General features: G+C 41.6%; 1 protein-coding gene across 1 annotated transcript in view; it reads left to right on the top strand.

Moving 5' to 3' along the window:
• ZNF521 (zinc finger protein 521) overlaps positions 1-8,756 on the top strand; it is a 270,355-nt gene extending 261,599 nt beyond the window's left edge. The window contains 1 exon segment of the mRNA XM_079108749.1: positions 7,951-8,756. Within this exon segment, the coding sequence (XP_078964875.1) occupies positions 7,951-7,980 (30 nt within the window). The 3' untranslated portion in view covers positions 7,981-8,756.
• The last annotated feature ends 10,468 nt before the right edge of the window (positions 8,757-19,224 follow it).

Raw genomic sequence — 19,224 nt, 5'->3', positions numbered from 1 at the left:
TTTCACACAGTATAATAAGGCAGTAGTTCAAAAGTTGAGAGTGATGATTTTTTTTTTCCCACCAGAACATATGTGACAATATCTGGGGACATTAATGGTTGCCACAAGTATGGAAGTGTCACTGGTGTGTTGTGGAGGCCTGGGAAGCTGCCAAGCATCCCACAGTGCCCAGGACACAACTTTCTACCTCCACCCCCCACCTAGCCCCAAATCAATAATTGACCAGCCCCAAATGTCAGTAGTGCTGAAGTTGGGAAACCCTGTCAGCTCTTCTCGACAATCGTTTTCAGACTCATCTAAAACCCAGCACATAAATGGCATGTGTTTTGTGTAATGACTGGGAAATAGTTTCTGGATTGTCCAATGGGTTACTTGGACAATAGTTGAGATAGAAGAATTTTATAATATGGGTACATGGTCAAGGCTCCTGAATTAACACAGTAACATGCCAATGTCCACATATTGCAGGAGTATCTCAGATCACCTTTCCTGGGCTTATTAACATAAGTGTGCAGAGAACAACAACAACGACGACAATGTCCTTCGGTGAGGTTTATTAGAATATGAAGTCATTTCCTCTGGGAAGTGTGTTGGAAATTTCATTGCCAGAATCATTTAAAATTGCCCTAGAGTGTGAACTTCACAGGACAATTCTGTTTTTTGCAGAGGGACAAACTAAACAACCTAATTGTCCTTTTCTGTCTTTAGTATCTTCTATTTTTCTGATCACTTCTGATGATGCCATTTCACCTTTTGCTTTAATATAGTTTAGTGTCACCCAGAAAAAGCTTTGAGATGTCAGCCCAAGCCCATGTGAACTGTTAAATGTCAAAAGAAAATGCATCAGTGTCTCTGTAAGTTCATGGTGATGACATTACCATATGAAAAAATAAAGAGGGAAATTCTGTCAGTGCAAACATGATCATAAATGCAACATTCACGGCATTAAGGAGAGGGGCAAAAGCCTATCATGACAGACATTTCAGAAATGCCACTGCTCTGTCATAATAAAAGAATAGAACCTCATTCTAGTAAATTCTTCAAATGTAAAAATCATGAATTGACTTCCCTGGATATGAGAAATATGCTATGTGTTAGGATTTTTCTTTTATTTATTTATTTATTTATTTATTTTTAATTTTCAACCCACTTTGGGAAAATGACATTTATCTTTTAAAGAATATTCATTGAACTATAACATGTCTCATGAAAATACATTGTGTCCACATAATGTTCACGTCCAGGTGTACTTTCCCTGTGCTTACCAGGTAAGACCTATGAAAACACAATTACCCAAAATCTCTGCAGCCAGAGGCTGATAGTGGGCAGTGGAAACTTCAGGGTGGCAAAATGGGGGATAAATGGAACTCTGGGTGACTTAGGTCTTCCATGTAATTTTTAGAACATTCCTAATGACACTTCATAGAGGTTTCCTTTTAACTAATTTTAAAAGTATGAGTACTTTTGTAATAGTATAGACTTTGAAAATGCTAATTTATTAACATTCTCATTTTGTTGACCTTATTAAGATACTTTGCCTTTGTGACTATTTTTTCTCGAATGTACAGGGGAAAAACTCAGTATCCTGTCATCATTAGCTGTATACACTTTTTAAACTATTTTACTAGCGGAAGAAGTTGGGAATGAAAAAGAGAGAGGGTAGAAATGTAAAAATCTTGATTAGAAAGTATAATTTAATAGAACATGTATTGAACCAAATGTATTGATTAATGTAGAAGATATAGTACTTATATTGATTCAAACCAGAGATTTAGTACTAAAAGCTCTAAGCCAAAAAGCTGTTGCAGATTGCTACAAAAGTCAGTTTAATGCTGTCCTTGAGATTGCCTCCACAAAGAAATTCTTCTAATGTTTGAGGACTAGGTAGAATGCGGTGTATGTCAGTCTGATCCCGGAGGGTTTTATTTTGTACTCTAATAGCTGTTACGAGCCTACATTATATCCAAGGAGTAATTTTCCTTAGGGGTGCCCGGCTCGCTTTGTGTCAATATTCTAGCATTTTAAGTCACGTACAGTATATGCTTCTGGGAACAGGGAAGGAGCCAGCCAGACTCATAATGGTCTGCATTCATTAATAAAGGCAGCAGCTTCTGTCCCTCCATTGCCCACTACAGGGATGCCTCTTTGGCCTTCAGGGACCCGTACAGACACATTTAAAGAAAGCTTTATTTTGAGTGGGCAGAAGATGAAATGTAGGACTTGCAGGCATTTCCTAAGTCAGCTATATGCCCGAGCACAAGGGTGACCTTACTGGGTCAAAGAAGAATGCAGGTCAAAAGACTTATTATCCAGCCTGTTGGAAACCAATTGCTTTTGTTTAAAGAAAAAAATAAAATAAAATAAAAAATGGAAAAAAGAAAAAAAAGCCGTAGTGCTTAAAGGTTGACAGTAATGTAGAAATTCTCTTTGCAGCCTGTAAACCACATAACTGTACGTGAACCGGAATATGCTTCTCCAAAAATAAGAGCAGACTGATTATCCTCCATGTTTATAGATAAAGGTCCAACCCAAGTGATAAAAGGAAGGGTGATATAATTAGTTAATCAGTGATGATTGATTACGGATGTTTGTGTTCTTCAACTAAAGAAAAAATAACATGCTGCTACAGTGCTGTCACCATCTGTTGAAAGGAACAGCCACATTTAATCTTTATATTTCTTCCCGCCTTTCATTGTTTCTGAGCCACAGTGGCCTACTATTTCATCTGGTTCGAAAACATCTCATTTAAATTGAATATAACTGCAGTTTAAATTTGAGAGTCTAATGGCACAGTGAATTAGTGGAGAGCTTATTTGGTTTTCTTTTTTTCTTTTTTTTTTTTTTTTTTTTTTCGTTCCTTTTTAAAATAGCATGCTGGCTCTTTTTCCTAGTTTTAAAAGCTTGTCAGAATTTGTCTGAAACAAAAGCCTATAAATAGACAAGTCATGGTAAAAATGATTAACATCTTTGAATCAACAGATTTCACAAAACTCCCATTCAAACGCTGTTTTTATTTTTATTACCACTGCCACTTAACATTTTGACGATGCCAACAGAGAGTTACAAAGCACAGACGAGACGTGGTCTCTGCCAAAGAATTGGAAAAAGTCAGAGCAATCTGTGGGCACAACTTTTGGGGGTGGAAATTTAATTTTTTCAGTCCTGGAAAGGTAGATGCCCCCCCGGCTTTCCTCCAAAGCTTAACTTCATCACTGTTGTAGGCGCAAAAATTCAAATTCACATCAAGATGTCAGGGAAACGGGAGCAGATCAAGATTGCAAGGTGAACAGTTTCAGAGGATCATGGGGTTTTATTTTTATTTAAAAATATTTTTCTTGGCTTGCATAGAAAATAGGATTAAACCGTTTGACCAGTAAATGTGGTCAGCTCTCAGAGAGGAGGAGGCTGAATTAATCATTTGTTAGAGTGCCAAGCCCAAGATGAGAATTCCAGTCTTATAAAATGGAAGGCATCTCATATTTAAAAAAGAAATACATGGTGCTAGAAGGGAATTTTTAAGGCCCTCGTCTGTTTTTTAGCTTCCTAAGTTTAATTTCACATTTACAGAGAAAGAAAAAAAAAAATAGAGCATACTCCTTCCAAATGGGGCCCTTTAGAGTGTTTTTGAAACCTTGCTATTAAGTATCATACCTAGATGGATCTTCTTTAAAGCTTTAAGGTGTGTTGTGGATTTGATTTTTTTCCCTTTAAACACGAACCCCCCTCGTGTAAAACAACTGTTCATAACTGGGATTAATGGTTTGCAATTTTCAGTTACTTAGACATGGGGTCTCCAGGAGATGGCTTTTTGCAGAGTAGAATATGGCTCTCTGTGGGATTACAGAAGTTTCCTTCTCTTCCACTTCCTTCTCTGTCATCACCCCCCACCTCCACCAATGTTGCACTGATGTTCTTCTCGATTATGTAAAACACTTTCCCTTCATTGGAACAGATATTTTTTCTCATAACCTGTCATTGCATTAAAGTACTTTGGGGACTGTGAATTGCTGTGTAAAATTGGTGAGATTACCCACTGCTTTGTTCTAGTGGAGTGGTTTCCCCCAGACCTGAAGAGCTAAAACTCCTGCACCGGGAAGGCTGCTCGGGGAAGGCCTGGCAGCAGGTTTCCCACTTCGCTTGTGCACGTTTGTGTCCTCAGTGTCTTGGGACTGGCTCTGCGGTATGGCCGGTAGCCAGGGCAAGCACAGGCCATGCCTCAGAGCTTGCCCTCTCTTTCAGCTCAGTGCTTCTGTTGCCTACATTTTATCTTTCCTCTTGCTTCTTAGCTCCCTTTCTAAATAAATGAATGTCTATGATTTTTTTTTTTTTTTCAAAACACGAAAATCACTGATCACTCTCATGAAGCAACTTGTTTGTCTTCCAAGAGGATCTCCAGCCACGTCTGGAGACTGTGACTTGGCATCTGTTCTCTGCCACACCTACAGGCCAGTTGGGTAAACTGTGTGGCTCAGACATACCATTCCTCCTTCAGAGTGAAATGAGACCTTGCATATGTTTAAGGGCTTGGAATAAAGCAAGCAGAGCAAAAACATCCCCAGGGACGCTCAAAGGCAATGAGGGCAGCCCTTGAGGATGGAGCAAAGTCATCTGGGATTTTTTTGCCTCCCAAACACAAATATACCTATTTCCAAAGGACCTCTGGGAACATGTCTCCTTCCCACCATGATAGTCACTGTTGTGGTGGAGAGCCAGGACCACAATGGCTCTCCATTAGACTGGAGCAAAGAAAAATGAGGCTAAGGGGCCTCAAGGTTGTGCACGCATCTCCACAACAAAAGGACCCTGTGTCTACATGCCAGTTTCCCTACTTTGATGTTACTTATATCAGGGATCTTTAGTTTTGTATAAGCTTGTATTTCACATGCCCTACTCTAGTCCTTCTTGCAAATGATTTGTATTCCTGTCTCTCATATGTGGAGCATAATTCCTTCACTCCTACATAGAAGGGACTTCAGTCTGTTGCAATAAGTGACATATATGTATGCAAATTTGCTCAGTTCTTTGCACCTCTGAAGAGACCTGTATGGCTTTAGTTTAGGATTAAAGACTCAACTATTTGGACAATTTATTTTAAGCACATGATTTGCAATATTTCAATATAGGCACATTAAAAAATGCTGGAGAAGTTCTATTGTCATCCTGTATTAATCCCTTGAGTCCTTTGGAAAAATGGAGCATCCTCTGTAAACACTTCAACGTTCAAAAATACCTGATTACTATATACCCACATATGCATACCATATATATATATATATATATGTACACATACACACATATATACACACATGTAAATATTTAGTGCTGTTGTTAAATATTAAAAACAATGCCTATGTCTATTGTAGGTAATAGGAAAAAATAAAAAGAATGAATTTTATTCACATTAACAGATTTCAATATAAAAATGATGTTATTAAATTGATTTCTTTTTTACATTGATTATGATAAAAAAATCACCCATTATTCTGTCAGTATATTAGATATAACTAGTGCCATAGTTTCTTGTACTTCTTTAGTTTTTATGATTCTTTTTTTTTCTTTTAAGTAAAAACCCTTCTGTAAGATCAAAATTGACTTTGGGATAGCAAAAGGTATGAGAAATCTAAGAGTGTGTTTTGAGTATTTAAATTTTTTACTGTTTATAAACCTCTCATCACAATTGCTTTGATTTTTAAGGAAATAGGAAAGTTATTTGTTCTCATCAGTAATTTGAGTATGCCTTCTGAATACTTTTCAGACATATTGAAATCAATACAGAGGTAAAAGAGTTTGCATTAAAATAGTTTACTGCCAAATGTACTTTGAGACCAGTACTAGTTAATCAAAGTAGGTACGTTTTAAATAAGAAAATAAAATAAAGTTTCCTCATCACTAGTGATGTTCCTGGTCATTTTTTTCTTTGCCTTTTCTTTTCTTTTTTTTTTTTTTTTTTTTCTCCAGCCCTACTAAGGGTCATGGCAGGGTCTCCACAGACAGTCCTAGTTGTCCACTATTGATAGTGGTTCTCACAGTGGGAAGGAGGCATATTCCCATTATCCATCTCCTTCACAAATAAGTTAATTCTGAAAAAAGGAAAGGAAGAGCTGGGCAAACATCAGCCACCAAGCCCTGGGTCACTCAGCCTGCATTTCCTGAGCAGCAGGCAGTTGGCTTGTTATAGTCAGGGGTTTGAAAAGATCTCGAAGACAAAGCTTTCTGCTTCAATTATGCCAGCAGCCCCTCTTCACCCGTAAGACCAAGACTGAACTCCTTAGCAAGGTTTATAAGGCTCATCATCATCTTTCCTCAAACTACCCTCCATCTTTATTTCCCTTAAGTACACTTGATTGAGAACACTCTAGAAGATTTCAACCAACCTGAGCGAGCTGCAGGGCTCCCCACACATACCGTGCATGTTCTTGCTTCATTACCTTTTCTCATATGGGTCCTTGGGCCTGGAGAGTCTCCTCCGCAGCCCCTTCTCATGTTTGCAGCCTCAATGACAATGTCAGTGTGCTGTCCCTGCTGCAAAGCCTTCCCCAGTGGCTAGGCCAGCTTAGATGTAGCCAGGATTTGCCTTCATTCCTTTCTAAAATACTCTTTGCCATGTGGCTTGACCACAGTGTGCCCACCGCTTCCTTCTGGAGCACTTTGAAAGCATGATGGCAGGGACCAGGCCTCTCTCTTCAGTAGCCTTTGTGTTGTCACTCAGTTGACCAGATCTTTACTGAGCACTGGGTGCTGTGGGCTGTCCAGGTAAGCATTCCACAGACGCTTATGAAGGGTGAATAAATGAACAAACATCAGAATTACTGACAAAGGCCAAGACCCAGGCCTGCAGTCGACCATGAGACCAGACCTGTGATGGGTGCATATAAAGGATAGAAGGAAGTCAGAGAAAGGAGGGAGGAGTTCTAAGCTTGATGAGCATGAAGTATTTGTATTCCAAGCTCAGCTTCAAGGTTCTGATCAGAAGGGGGTGGGGAGTGTGTTCAATGTGAACAACAGGAGAACATGGCCCAGAAAAGTCAGAGGGGCAGGGTGGAAGTCTGGCCATCTCCAGCTTAGACTCTAGATGAACCCCCAAGGGCCTGTCGCCGTCCTCCAAGCAGGAGGGGGGCTATCCTACTGGCCTGCCTGCGTTTGGAGCCTGCTTACACACTTTTCACCCTCCTGGCTTGGATGTTGGCCCAGGTGTCCGAGTTGCTTCCTCACAATTTGAAAAGAGCTTGTTCACTCAGGAAGGGGACACGCTAGGGTGGGTGCTGAAGAGAGGAACAAACTACAGCACAGAGGAAATATAGCATCTGGGGACCAGGAAGTTACAGAGAGCTGCTTCTGAACCATGAGGCAGCCACAGTTCCCAGAACACCCTCAGGAGAGGGACTGGAGACGCTTCCCCCATCCATCATTGTCCAGGTAGCTCTTGCCTTCCGTGTTCATAGTCAGGGACAGATGAGTCCCTACTGTCAAGATGCTCATCATCTAGGAGAGGGTAGAACCAAGGCATATTAATCAATAGGAATATACAAACCTACAGAAAACTGTTAAAATGGCGCTACTCTGGTCTTTGAAAAATGGGCCATGGTTTGACAAGTAGAAATGGTGGAAAGTGGAGGGAATTGTGGGAAGGCATAGCACAGGCAGAGAAAAGGAAACGGTTGCCACCAAGATCTCCCCTTCCAGGCTCTGGCTTTGATCTTCCTCCTGGTACTCCCAGGGGAGAGCTTCCCTGCACCTGGTCCCACCCCAGTCAGGCTTAGGATTGGCCTGGTCTGAGCCTCCCTGGGGGCAGTGAGGAGGTAATGCCCCAGGAACACCTAAGCATCGGTGTGCTTAGACATGTTTCATGTCATATAAATCTATTGGCACTTATCTATGCTTGCTCTGATGAAAATAAAATCACTCAAGTATTTTTTCCCCTTTCTTTCTTTCTTTTTTTTTCCTTTACAGAATCATACGATGACCCAACACAGCAGTTAGTGCAAGTACAGTCTCTCAAGGAGAATTACTTTTGTGGCACAAAAAGGGAACATGTTTTACTCTTTGCACGAAACTTTCATTGTTAATGTATATTATTCAGAACATTGTATTGTACCATAAAACTTGTATTATCAAAACTGTTGGATGTTCATGTGTTTGAACTTTTGAGCACCGGATAGACTCCTTGTATATAAAGTGTTGCACATGTATTATGTCGTCTGATACTAAAATGGTCTTATAAAGACAAGTGGACTTGGGCCCTATTCAGGCAAGATTTAAAAAAGTGAGTAAGATGGCTTAAGAGAAAGTATTTTCAAGGAAGACAGATTAAAAACAACTATTACTCATGGGACTATGGTTGGACTTCCTTTTATTTACACTTAAGCCTAGAATTTCTCTTTTGGTATATCAACAGTTAAAATCCAAGACTATTTTTTATTGCTGAAGATTCTTGCAAACCACGAGAGATGTTTCTCACAGAACAGAACCCCAAGCTGGATACGGCCCGTATATATATTTGTAAGCCTTGCGATGTGACAGGTAGCATCACTATATATGCAATAGTTGTTATGTAGACTGTCAAAGAATTTTTTTTTTTCCTGGATACATTTGAAGCTTTGAGTGTTCAAGGTTTTCCTTAATGATTCACACAGCCAAATTCTTGAATCAGTTGAACTAACCTGTATGTTACTGTTATTAATGTTTACTCTGCGGTCTGAACCTGGAGATTACTGGAATTGTTTTCCAAGAGGAAATAAATTCAGTTTACCATTAGGTATGAGTGTATTTGTGTGTTTTCTTTTTCTAGTTACTCTATCATTTTTAAAAAAATCTAATTTGCCTGCACCCTTGGATATGAAACCTGCTCTTGAGCATATCTCAGGCATAACCTCAATCATATTTAACCTTTTCACACTGGGCCAAATGCAGCTGGAAGGATATTCATCATACTGCACAGGGAAGGAATCAAACCCAGTCTCCTTCCACTCTCTTAGATACTAACGGGTCACGATGTTCTTGAGGACTCTGACATCACAGATGGATGTGATGGCTGTTTCTGCATAATTTGCAGCCCAATTCATGTCATGCTGTGCAAATCTGAACTCAAAGTAGATGGCTGCAATTTGAGAGGCAGTTTGGCTTATGTGTACTTAAGAAGCAGCATTGTTCAGAAGACAAAGCACAGAGAGGGAGTCAGATGGCTGTTAGTTATGGTTCTGGCACCAATCCCAATGGCGGTCTTCTCCAAATGGCTTCACCTCCTGGCCTTGGATCACCTTGGCCAGGAAAGGTGACAGAACTTGGTCATCACGCCTTCACACACGCATGGGGTGGCTCTGGAAAATGACTGTCACCACAGCCTGCCATAAAAATGGTGAATTATGATGAGTTCTACTTGCAGAGATTTTGTGTATTTTCTGAAGGAGAGTAATAGCAATGTGTACATTAGACCCTGATACATGTGTTTAGTCAAAAATCATCCATCATCATGCTTAAAATAACTAACCCACTTATGAGTCTTTTGACCCTTTTCAACTCTGCAGATCTCAAACAGATCTTTAACCTTAAACAGGTAAGAATCCTCATAGTACATTTTTGGTAAGAAAACTATACAGTATAAACCAATTGAATTTATTGTGATCACTTATCACCAGGAGACCTGTCCTTGAAAGTGACATCACCAGCACCCCAAGCTAATTCTCATTCTGTGATTCTCAGACCTCAGCCTGGGTGAGACTCCCCTGGAGGGCTTATTACATCCTGGGGCACTGTACCCAATTCCCAGAGCTGCAGACTCAGTAGGGCTCAAAAATGTGCCTTTTTAAGAAGTTGCCAGATAATGCTGATGCTGCTAGTGGCTGGGCCACACTTTGAGAAACATACTCCACTTCATTTCCAAGTTAGGCTAATGTGTTAGTGTGAATAATCAAGCAATAGTGCACATTACACTATTCATTTGGTTTCCAATATAAAAAATACTGTCAAATTTAAGATCATTTTGAAATAAGTTCTTGGTAATGATTAGAGTATATACACTTGCCAGCATGCTCTGTGTGTGTGTGTGTGTGTGTGTGTGTGTGTATGTGTGTGTGTGTGTGCATGCATGTGCATGCAGGCATGTCTGCGCATTTAACTTTTTCATGCTAGGAAAACCTGTATCTATACGTTTCACAATGGATTGCGAGCATGGCTATTTAATTAAACAGCTTTTTCACCAGCATACATAAATAATGAAGTATGCTGAGAATGTGCAAGTACATCCATAATTAAAATACACAGCTCTATTTAAAAAAAAATTAAGATCTCTCATCTATTCAGGATTTTGCACTTAAAATGAAAGAGCCACACTTAATAATGAGTTTTTTTAAAAGCTTTAAAACTTTGGTTATTAATGAGTGGGTTATATTTTACTAAAAGTAAGCTGTTCTGTATTTATGGAAAGCAGGTGGTCGTGTTAGCCCAGGGATGGATCCCAAGTTGCCTTTAGCCCTTTTGCCTCTCAAAGGCTTCCCAGACTTGAGGTCAACACCAGGATTTGACATTCTTGGAAGCAAGAGAGGCAGAGCTCACCATTCTGAGTGGGTTCCCACTACTAGCCTTCAGGCTGCTCCACACAGGCAGGGTTCCGCCTTTCCAGACAAAACTGGGAGGCCAGAAAGGCTGAGCATTATCTGCTCCAGATAGTTGGTTGATCATCATTGACCACAATAGTCCATGGTTAGCAGGGGCCTTCCTCCTTGCAAGCTATCTTTCTTTGGATCATGTATACTGAACAGAGCTTGGAACGGTCATTCCAGCCTCTGACAGGTTACCTTGCTTAATCCACCTCGTTCTCTAAGGATTAAAAGGAGCTGAAAATAAAGATCAGCAAAACATTATAGAAAGTCAGCATCCTATAGTCAGAGGGGAAGAAATCCACTGAAACATTCCACTGTTTAAGCTGCAGTCTTGACTTGGAGCTTCCCAGCAGTAAAAGGAGAGAAAGTAAACAGAAAGAAAGAAATGTATCAGCTCCCCAAGAGAAAAGTCTTTCTTACAGAAAGATTTTTAAAAATTACATTCCCTGAATCTCAACCCAGAAAATTTATTGGCTAGAGTGCAAGCCAGGCATCCACAGCTTCCCCAGGTAACTCCAAGGTGGCCAAGCATGAGACCCACTGAGCCAAACTTGCCTTCTCAGGGGAATGTATTGGACTTAAGACAGAAGTTTTAAAATAATGTTGAGGAGTAGGAAAAGTATCATGGACCTTAAGCATGCTTCCCTCAATATCACCTTTTAGAAACTGAGGCATCATTTAATGACCCAGAAGCCCACAGTTTGACCTGGTTCAGGGACTACTAACTCAGCTGGTGAGAAATCTGGCCCAGTGGGACCTCTGGTAGCCTGGAGAGTCAATGTCCAACTCACCTGCCCTTCCTGGGGCCTGCAGGGAAGGGGGGCCCCTGGTGCCATATTGCCTGGGTCTCAAGAGAAGCCAGCAACCCAGGGGGTTATATGCTACATTCCAGTTTCCAAATGTTGGCAACCTATGCCATTTTTTAACAATTCAAACAGTTGACCCCCACTGTGTCGACCATATGAGATGTACTTTCAGGCCAGGCCTGACTCAGATTGCCAGTTTTGACCTCTGGCGTCCAACTATTAATTTTTTTTTTCTAATTCCAACTTTTTTTTTTTAAGTGATGCTTTAAAATAATAATCTGAAAAAATAATAATCTGATTTTTGCTATATAAGTTTAAATTGTACCTTGTTTTAAATGTGCAACTATATGCAGTTTGGAAGTAGGCCTGTGGCCTTCATATTTGCCTTGCTGAAGAATGAGCAGTAATCCACAAACAATGTATTCTCTATGATCTGCTGCTATTCCTGGATATTGAGATTTCAAATAGATTATTTTAAGAGATTATTTAATAGAAAGTTAATATCCACTGATGCTAGTCAGAGCTGTTACATTCTATGTTGCTATGAGAGGCCAGATGAATATGTTTTGGAAATCATGCAAACCAATGACAGGGTTGAAACCCACCTTGAAAATTGGTAAGTATAACCAATGTTCCAGCCCAAATGGAAGATCATGGCATCAGAGACCTACTAGGGGCCCCCGCAAGCTGAACCCAGCTTCTCAGCAGCTCTGCTGTTTCAGAACTTAGACAAGGGCTCCAGTGAACCCTCAAGTTCCACTCCACAGAGTGTGGCAGCCTTGACTTTGTGTCTGCTGGTGCCTGTTGGGTGCAGCTTCACAGAACCCTTGAGAAAGGAAGTTTAGAAATCCAGCTTCCATAACAGAACACCTGCAAATGCTTCTCCACTTAGCTCAGCAGGCCGGAGCCCCTCACCTCCCTTGCGTGAAGGAAGCTTCCACCAAAGGTACTGAAAACTAGAGTTCAAGGAAGAGGGATGCTTTAGGATTAAAATGACCCCAGCATGAGTTTCTGGCAGGATTCCAAAGCTCAGGTCTGGTTGGCACTGCATTCCTGGGTGAGTGCCTCCTGAGATTGAGGAGTAGCACCACCATCTCCCGCCAGATTCCTCTGTAATGAAGTCAGCTGTCAACTCCTTGGGGGGAAAGGCACAGAGCCCCTTTATTTCCAAGCAGGTGTTGCAGCATATTAAAGGTTGAATTCCATCTTGTGCTCACATCCTGAATGAGCCAGTTTGCAGGCAAGCTCAGTTCTTTCTGCAAAGAGGGAAACTTGGCAATGGTGGAGGCTGAGTACTTAAATGGCAATCAACTTCTGGCTCATATCAATTAATTCCTTCATGGACTTCTGCCTAAGTATAGCATCTTGAATTCCCAGCGCAGAGGCTATGAAAAACAGCCCAGACAACACACGCCACCATCTCGGGGAGGGCACACCCGCGAACGATGGGAGATTCTACACATGGATGCCGACTTGGGGTTCTCCTTTGTTAATCTGTGGATTACAGGTAAACAGGACACATGCCTGTTTTTTCTGGAGGGAAATTCTTCGAGAAAACTTCTACTAAGTCTCAGTGAAATCCCTCTGTGGGGAAATCAACTCTTTCAGCTTTAAAATAATGCAGATCAAAGTGACCTTAGGATGTGGAAGAAGAATGGGGACTAAGAAATTAGTGGAGGATTTATTGACCCTCAGAAACCAGAAAATCCTATTCAAAAATGGTCTTTATCTCAGGAAACCTACCACGGAGACCTCCCCATCTCTCTGTTACAAGAACAAGGAGTGTCTTGATCAAGAGCTGCGGACAGGCTGAGGGTGAGCATTCCTGGTGCCCTGGGAGATTTGGCAATTCCTCAATTCATCCGGCAGGTGCAGACAGTGCAATTCAGACCAAGCATCTACATTGGGATGTGAATTTTCAAATGTCTCACAGCTCAGGTAAGCTCCTCCAAAACTAATGATCTAACAGTGTGTCTAGCACCAAGGTATAACCAATGAACATCAAGGTCAGTGGTAGGGGCTAACTCATTTTTCCTTTCTGGTGTATGAACATAACTGGCTTATTCCTCTGATCTCCTCCCCTGAGTCAGAGACAAGATTTGGTTCCCTTCTTCAAGTGGCCACAACTCTTAGTTTTCTTCTAAGGCTCATGCTCTGTCCAAGGTGGCAGTCACTAGTCATTTAAACATGTAGCTGTTTTAATTCATGTAAGTTAAAATTTTAAAAAGTCAGTTCCTCAGCATCACTGTAGGAATATTTCAAGTGCTCAGTTGCCAGATGAGGCTCTTAGCTACTGTTGGAAATGCAGGATATAGACCATTTTCTGTCATTGTGGAAAGATCTATGAGTCAATCCTGCACTTATAACCATCCCTCCTACCTTCTGAAAACCCTCCCAATATACAAAAGGCCTCTTTTTCTAACTCTTCTGTGTCTTCCTCATTCTTCAAATGTGCACAGGTTTCCCTTTTAAAAATAATTTTTAAAATCTTTGCTTGACCTTGAAACCTTCTCATAAGATTATGTTATTTATTTCCTTCATTTTCCTCCAAATTTTTTCAACTTTGTGGTCTGTGCCCACATCCTCCATTTCCTGGCCACTGACTCACCTGAAGCCTAGATCCTTTAGTCATCAATATCCTTTACAGAAAATGTGCTCTCCAAGGTCTCCAGTGGCCACTCATCACCCCCTTTTTTTTTTTTTTTCATGTCTTCTCCAGTCCTCATTTTTCTACCATGCAATTCAGACCATCGGCCATCAGCTCCCCACATTCTTGGGTACAGCTTAGAGAGAGTTCAAATCCTTTTCTGCCACTTACTAGTGTGGAGCCTACACCAAAGACTTTGCTTCTTGAGACACCTTTTTCTCTTCTTAATTTGCGGATAAGTATATTTATGAAATATAGAATGTTTTTCAATATTATTACCCATAGCCAAAAATACCTGAGTGTATTAGTTGTCTGATACGGTAAAGTGATGGTGCTAAGTATTATTACCCTTATGTAATCCAGCTGCCTCTATTTATGTCCCACTCCAGACACACTGCCTTTTTCTGTGGTACATCTTATCCCTCAGATTCCCTGCACCACTTCTTTCTAATAATTCCAGCAGCATCCTTCCCGCCATATCTGCTGCCTATGAGAACCTGGAGTTAGTCAGTTTGCACAAAAAGCTGAATATTCCTGTATTTATTTCCTGGGTACCTTAACCTTGCCCATCTCTACCTACCGGTTTATACCTTATCCAGCTTCACAACCTGTTTCGTTGGGTCAAACCATTCTCCCTTGCACATCCCTTCCTTCCTGCTACGTTGTTCCCTCCTGTCTACCCCTGCCTCTTTGATACTCTTCCTTCTTCCACTGCTTGCTCCTCAGTCCTGCTCAGTCTTCTGTCCCAGATCAAATCTCTCTCTTCCATAAAAACCGGTCCCAAGCCAGGTGCGGTGGTGCATGCCTATAATCCCAGCAACTCAAGAGGCTGAGACAGGAGGATCACAAGTTTGACACTAGCCTCAGCATTGCCTCTAGGCAATGTAGTGAGACTGCCTCAGTAAAAAAAATTAAAAGGCACTGGGTTCAATCCCTGGTACTCTGCCCCCCCTCAAAAAAGTTCCAATCTACCCTGTTATCTCCTTTCTCAGAATGCCTTACAAACACATAGCCATCTTGAGTTTCTTGAAAAGAAGAAAAACTCGTTTACCTTCCTACCTGGATTGTAAATCTTCCAAGGATGGAGGGTCTCCTCTCTCCATCTCTTTCTCTGCTTTTTTTTTACCTACCCTTAGTGTTTTCACCCATTAGAACTTCAGTAAAGCACATGCTAAATTCAGAGCTGGACTGCTATCCCTCGGTTGATCTTATTTCCCCATGTATGGGCTTGCTGCAGTGTTGCCAGGGTCGAGAGCTAAGGAGATACAGCAAGTTTCCTGCCCTCTAGCAACTTACCATCTCAGATGTTCCTTGACTTACAAGGGTTTACATCCTGATAACCTGTCATAAATTGAAAAATATCATGGGGTTTCTTGGTTTGTTTCTTTTATTTTTTTATGTGGTGCTGAGGGTTGAACCCAGTGCCTCACACATGCTAGGCAAGCACTCTACCACTGAGTTACAACGTGGCCCCTGGTTTGTTTTTAATCTTGTGATTGCACGGCTGACCTCGAGTTGTGGCTTGCTGCTGATGGTCAGAGAGGATCAGATTGCATACTGGCAACTCAAGAAAAGATAAAAATCCAAAATCCAAAGTCATAACACTGAGTGCTTAACACTTTCACACCATCATAAAGTTGAAAAATCATTAAGTCAAACCATCCTAAGTCAGGGACCATCTGTACAATTACCTGGAGACTCAATCTCAGCCTTTTCTCCACGCTCAACAGTGACCTTGAGAACCAGTTGAGGAAGGACATCTGGAACCCAGGTCAGCACAGACTTGATTTATAGCCTCAAGATAATGGAATTGCATGTCCAAAATGCCTCCCTCTCTGGTCTGATCAACACTAGTGATTTCAGTTGACATGTTTAGCACCAAAATTCTGCAATCAGCTGCTCCTGAGCAGCCAGCCACATGCTGCCAGACAGAAAACCAACTAGCTATGGTTCACACCAGGACTGAGAGAAATACGTTCCTACCACTAATGGAGTCTTGCACTGGGAATGGATCATGCTGCCCGTATTCAAAATGAAGGTTTAAAACAGCATTCACAACTGAATCCGAAAAGGTACGGGATACATATGTAACCAAGCTGCAGCCTGTTCCTCTTCTTTAAAGCAACAAAGATGTTGACTGTGATTACAGATAATAAGAGCTTTCCTTCTGATGAAATGAGCATATACTGAACCAAGCATGCAATATATTCCCATGACAAATATATTTACACTCAAGTCAGAACATGGAGAGAAAAGAAAATGGTCAATAGTTGACAGCTTCTTGGCCTAATGGGGTGTAATCCGGGAGCATAATAAATTCATTTAAGCTCAGTGTTGAATAAATGCATGTTAGGCCCATGCATTTTTTTGGCCTTGCCCCCCCACCCGACACATTGTTTGAATTACAATGTCACGTTTCTCTGTGTTGCCACAGTCCTTGAGCTGCTGTCAGCAGAGACAGGGACCAAGCTACTCTACTGGGTCAAACCTGGAGTAATTTTCCCTAATGAGTAAAGATAGGAACCAAAGGAAAAACGAAAACAAAAAACAAAAACAGACCATGGAGGAAAGTGCTTGCTTGCCACATATGGATGGATAACTATTTCATTCTGGAAAATATACCTCAAGAATGTTGGGCACTGGGCGGGTGCAGAGTCCAAGAGAAGATGTATTTGCACAAAAGATGTCAATCATGCTGATAAAGGGACAAACACAGGCCGGGGGAAAGAGCCCACATCAAGGGACACTTCTATTTAGAAGCTGGATACTGCTCCTTTCTCTCCACTAATATATTTCTCATCCCAGCCAAATTGGATGCGAAGATACGTTCCTTATCCCTGGCAGATCTCACAAGATATCAAACATTTCATACTTCACGTGTGAAAGCATGACATATTGGTTAAGACTGAAAATAGTGTGTTGCTGGTAGAGTTCAAGTATATAGGAAATACTACACCCTACTGTTTTTGTAAATGCCAGAGTTCCATTGAGTCGAGACAGATGGTAGCAGGCAAAGATGCAATCTTATAATCAAAAGCTAAAATATGTCAAAAATATGTTAGCAAGCAAAATAGAGCAGATTACTAGCTTCTCATGTCATGACAGCTTGCAAAACATTTAGGATGTGGAAGCTCCAGTTATGTAAATACAGGAACAGTAAACAGAGCAGCAGCAAGTGGTGTGAGGGCTTGCGTACCAACTGTCCCTCGACTGCAGTTTGGGGAACAGAGTGAGTCATGTGGCCACAAGGAGCCCCAGATAGACATTAGGAGATCTCCAGAATCCCTTGTAGGGACCCATTTTTCTTCCATGAGGAACAAGTTTCTCTGCGATACCAAACAACTATTCAACTAAATTAGAGAAGGCATTCAAACTTCCCAGAGAGAATTGTGAGGATTCCATTGAGAATCATCATGCCATTTAGCTCAAAGAAAGAAGAGGGTGTTATCTTGTAATAAGAAGATGTACCCCAGGCTTTCTCTATATTTCAAACTTGGCCCAAGGAAATTTCTTTGTCTATAGGTCTGGTTTCTTAGTGTCTTGGTTTATCAGAGTTGTGGGGAATGAAGGCAATGTTAATCATGACAGGGGGAGGGAGGGAGTTGAAGGTGCTAACTTTTACTGAGCATCTATTATGGACCAGGTTATGTGTTGCTGTCTTCAGATTAGACTTTCTTAGCCTCTTGAAATTCAGAGATTACTTTGACTCTTCCATGCCCAATGGAGATTCAAATTTGACCTTTCCCTCACTTATTTCCAGGGAATCCAGGGGGTGAAAAGGTGGTAATGAGTGGCCTTATATTCTTGCCCCAGCATCACCACCTCTGGCACCTGGGTCCCACTGTAACTAGCTGTCTCTGCTCCACATGCATCCAAGATTCAAAAGCCAGCCTTTCTGGTTTCCATAGGGAATCTGTTGGAGAACTGTCAATGTACCAGAGAATGCTGCATTTCAGATACATTACAATCAATGACCTGAGTCGACGGTAAGTATCATATAACAAAAGACAATTATTAAATTTGGGGCATAAGGTAAAGAAAGGAACAACTTGCATTGTTCTTGAGGGGAACTCAGCAAGACTGGACTCCCCACCAGAGAAGAAAGGACCAGATAGACAATAAACCCAGTCGTGGACTTTAGAGATCAGAAGTGTCTAAAGCACATTTCTAAGTTGTGTTCCGTTGTTGGGATGGGTTTGGTTGTTGCTGAGGCCTGAGCGACACAGACCTCTTCTGCTGTCTCCTCACAAGATCTGCGGTCAAGGTGCATTGCTCACTACTGCTGCTGGGCAAGGGGACCTTCTGGGAGAAGTGAATCAGGGGACAGGTCCTGTTCTTGGTGAAAACAGAGGCACACAAAGAGGGACTGGAGAACAAGGAAACGGCTGGCATCTGAATCACTGACAGCAAACGGCACTGCTGTGGAAACCCCCTGGAGAGGGCAAGACTTCCTGGAAGGGTGAGTCTGGCAACGAGGAGTGGCTGATAACTGCAGCCACCCTGCTTCATGTGGTCACAGGAGTCATGTGGCAACACCAGCTTGCAGAGTCCTCCAGCAGGCCTCTGATCTCACTGAGGGCTCTCCTTGTGCCACCCAACCTTCCCCTCCTCCATCTTTCTAGCCTCCCTGCTCTTCCCCTCCATCCAGCAAAAGCGGATTCGTCTGACTTGCTTGCAGATGGGATATTAAGGCTAACTTTCACTGATTTGGATTTGCAGGCACATTTCCCCCCAGAGTCTCTACCCCCAAGAGACTTCACAAAGTGTTGTGTGCCACATTCTCTCCTTGAACTTTGAATGAGAAATTCTGGTGCTAGGTGTTAAAATAATAAGTGTTGAACCTGAACCACATATGGGTCTCCCTAAATCCACACGCCAGCCACTCGATAGTCCCATTTTACAAAAGAGGACAGTGGGATGTGGAATGGTAAGGCAGCCAGCCCGAGATCTCAGAGCTGAGTGGAGGTGTCACTCAAAGATTACATGAGGAGAAAAGGAGGAGAAAATGTGCTCTTGTGTGATAGTGTTTATGTATCACTGAAAGACCAAACGTTGAATAGTGTCCCTTTATACGGAATAACCATAAGCATGGATTAATTAGCATTCTGTTTGGCATTCCATCGAGAAAGATAATCCTTTATAAGACCAAATAAGACCTCTTGACTTCTCTATA

Source organism: Sciurus vulgaris (assembly GCF_902686455.1).
Source record: "Sciurus vulgaris genome assembly, chromosome: 13".
Taxonomy (NCBI): domain Eukaryota; kingdom Metazoa; phylum Chordata; class Mammalia; order Rodentia; family Sciuridae; genus Sciurus; species Sciurus vulgaris.
This window is presented reverse-complemented; position numbering and strand designations above follow the sequence as displayed.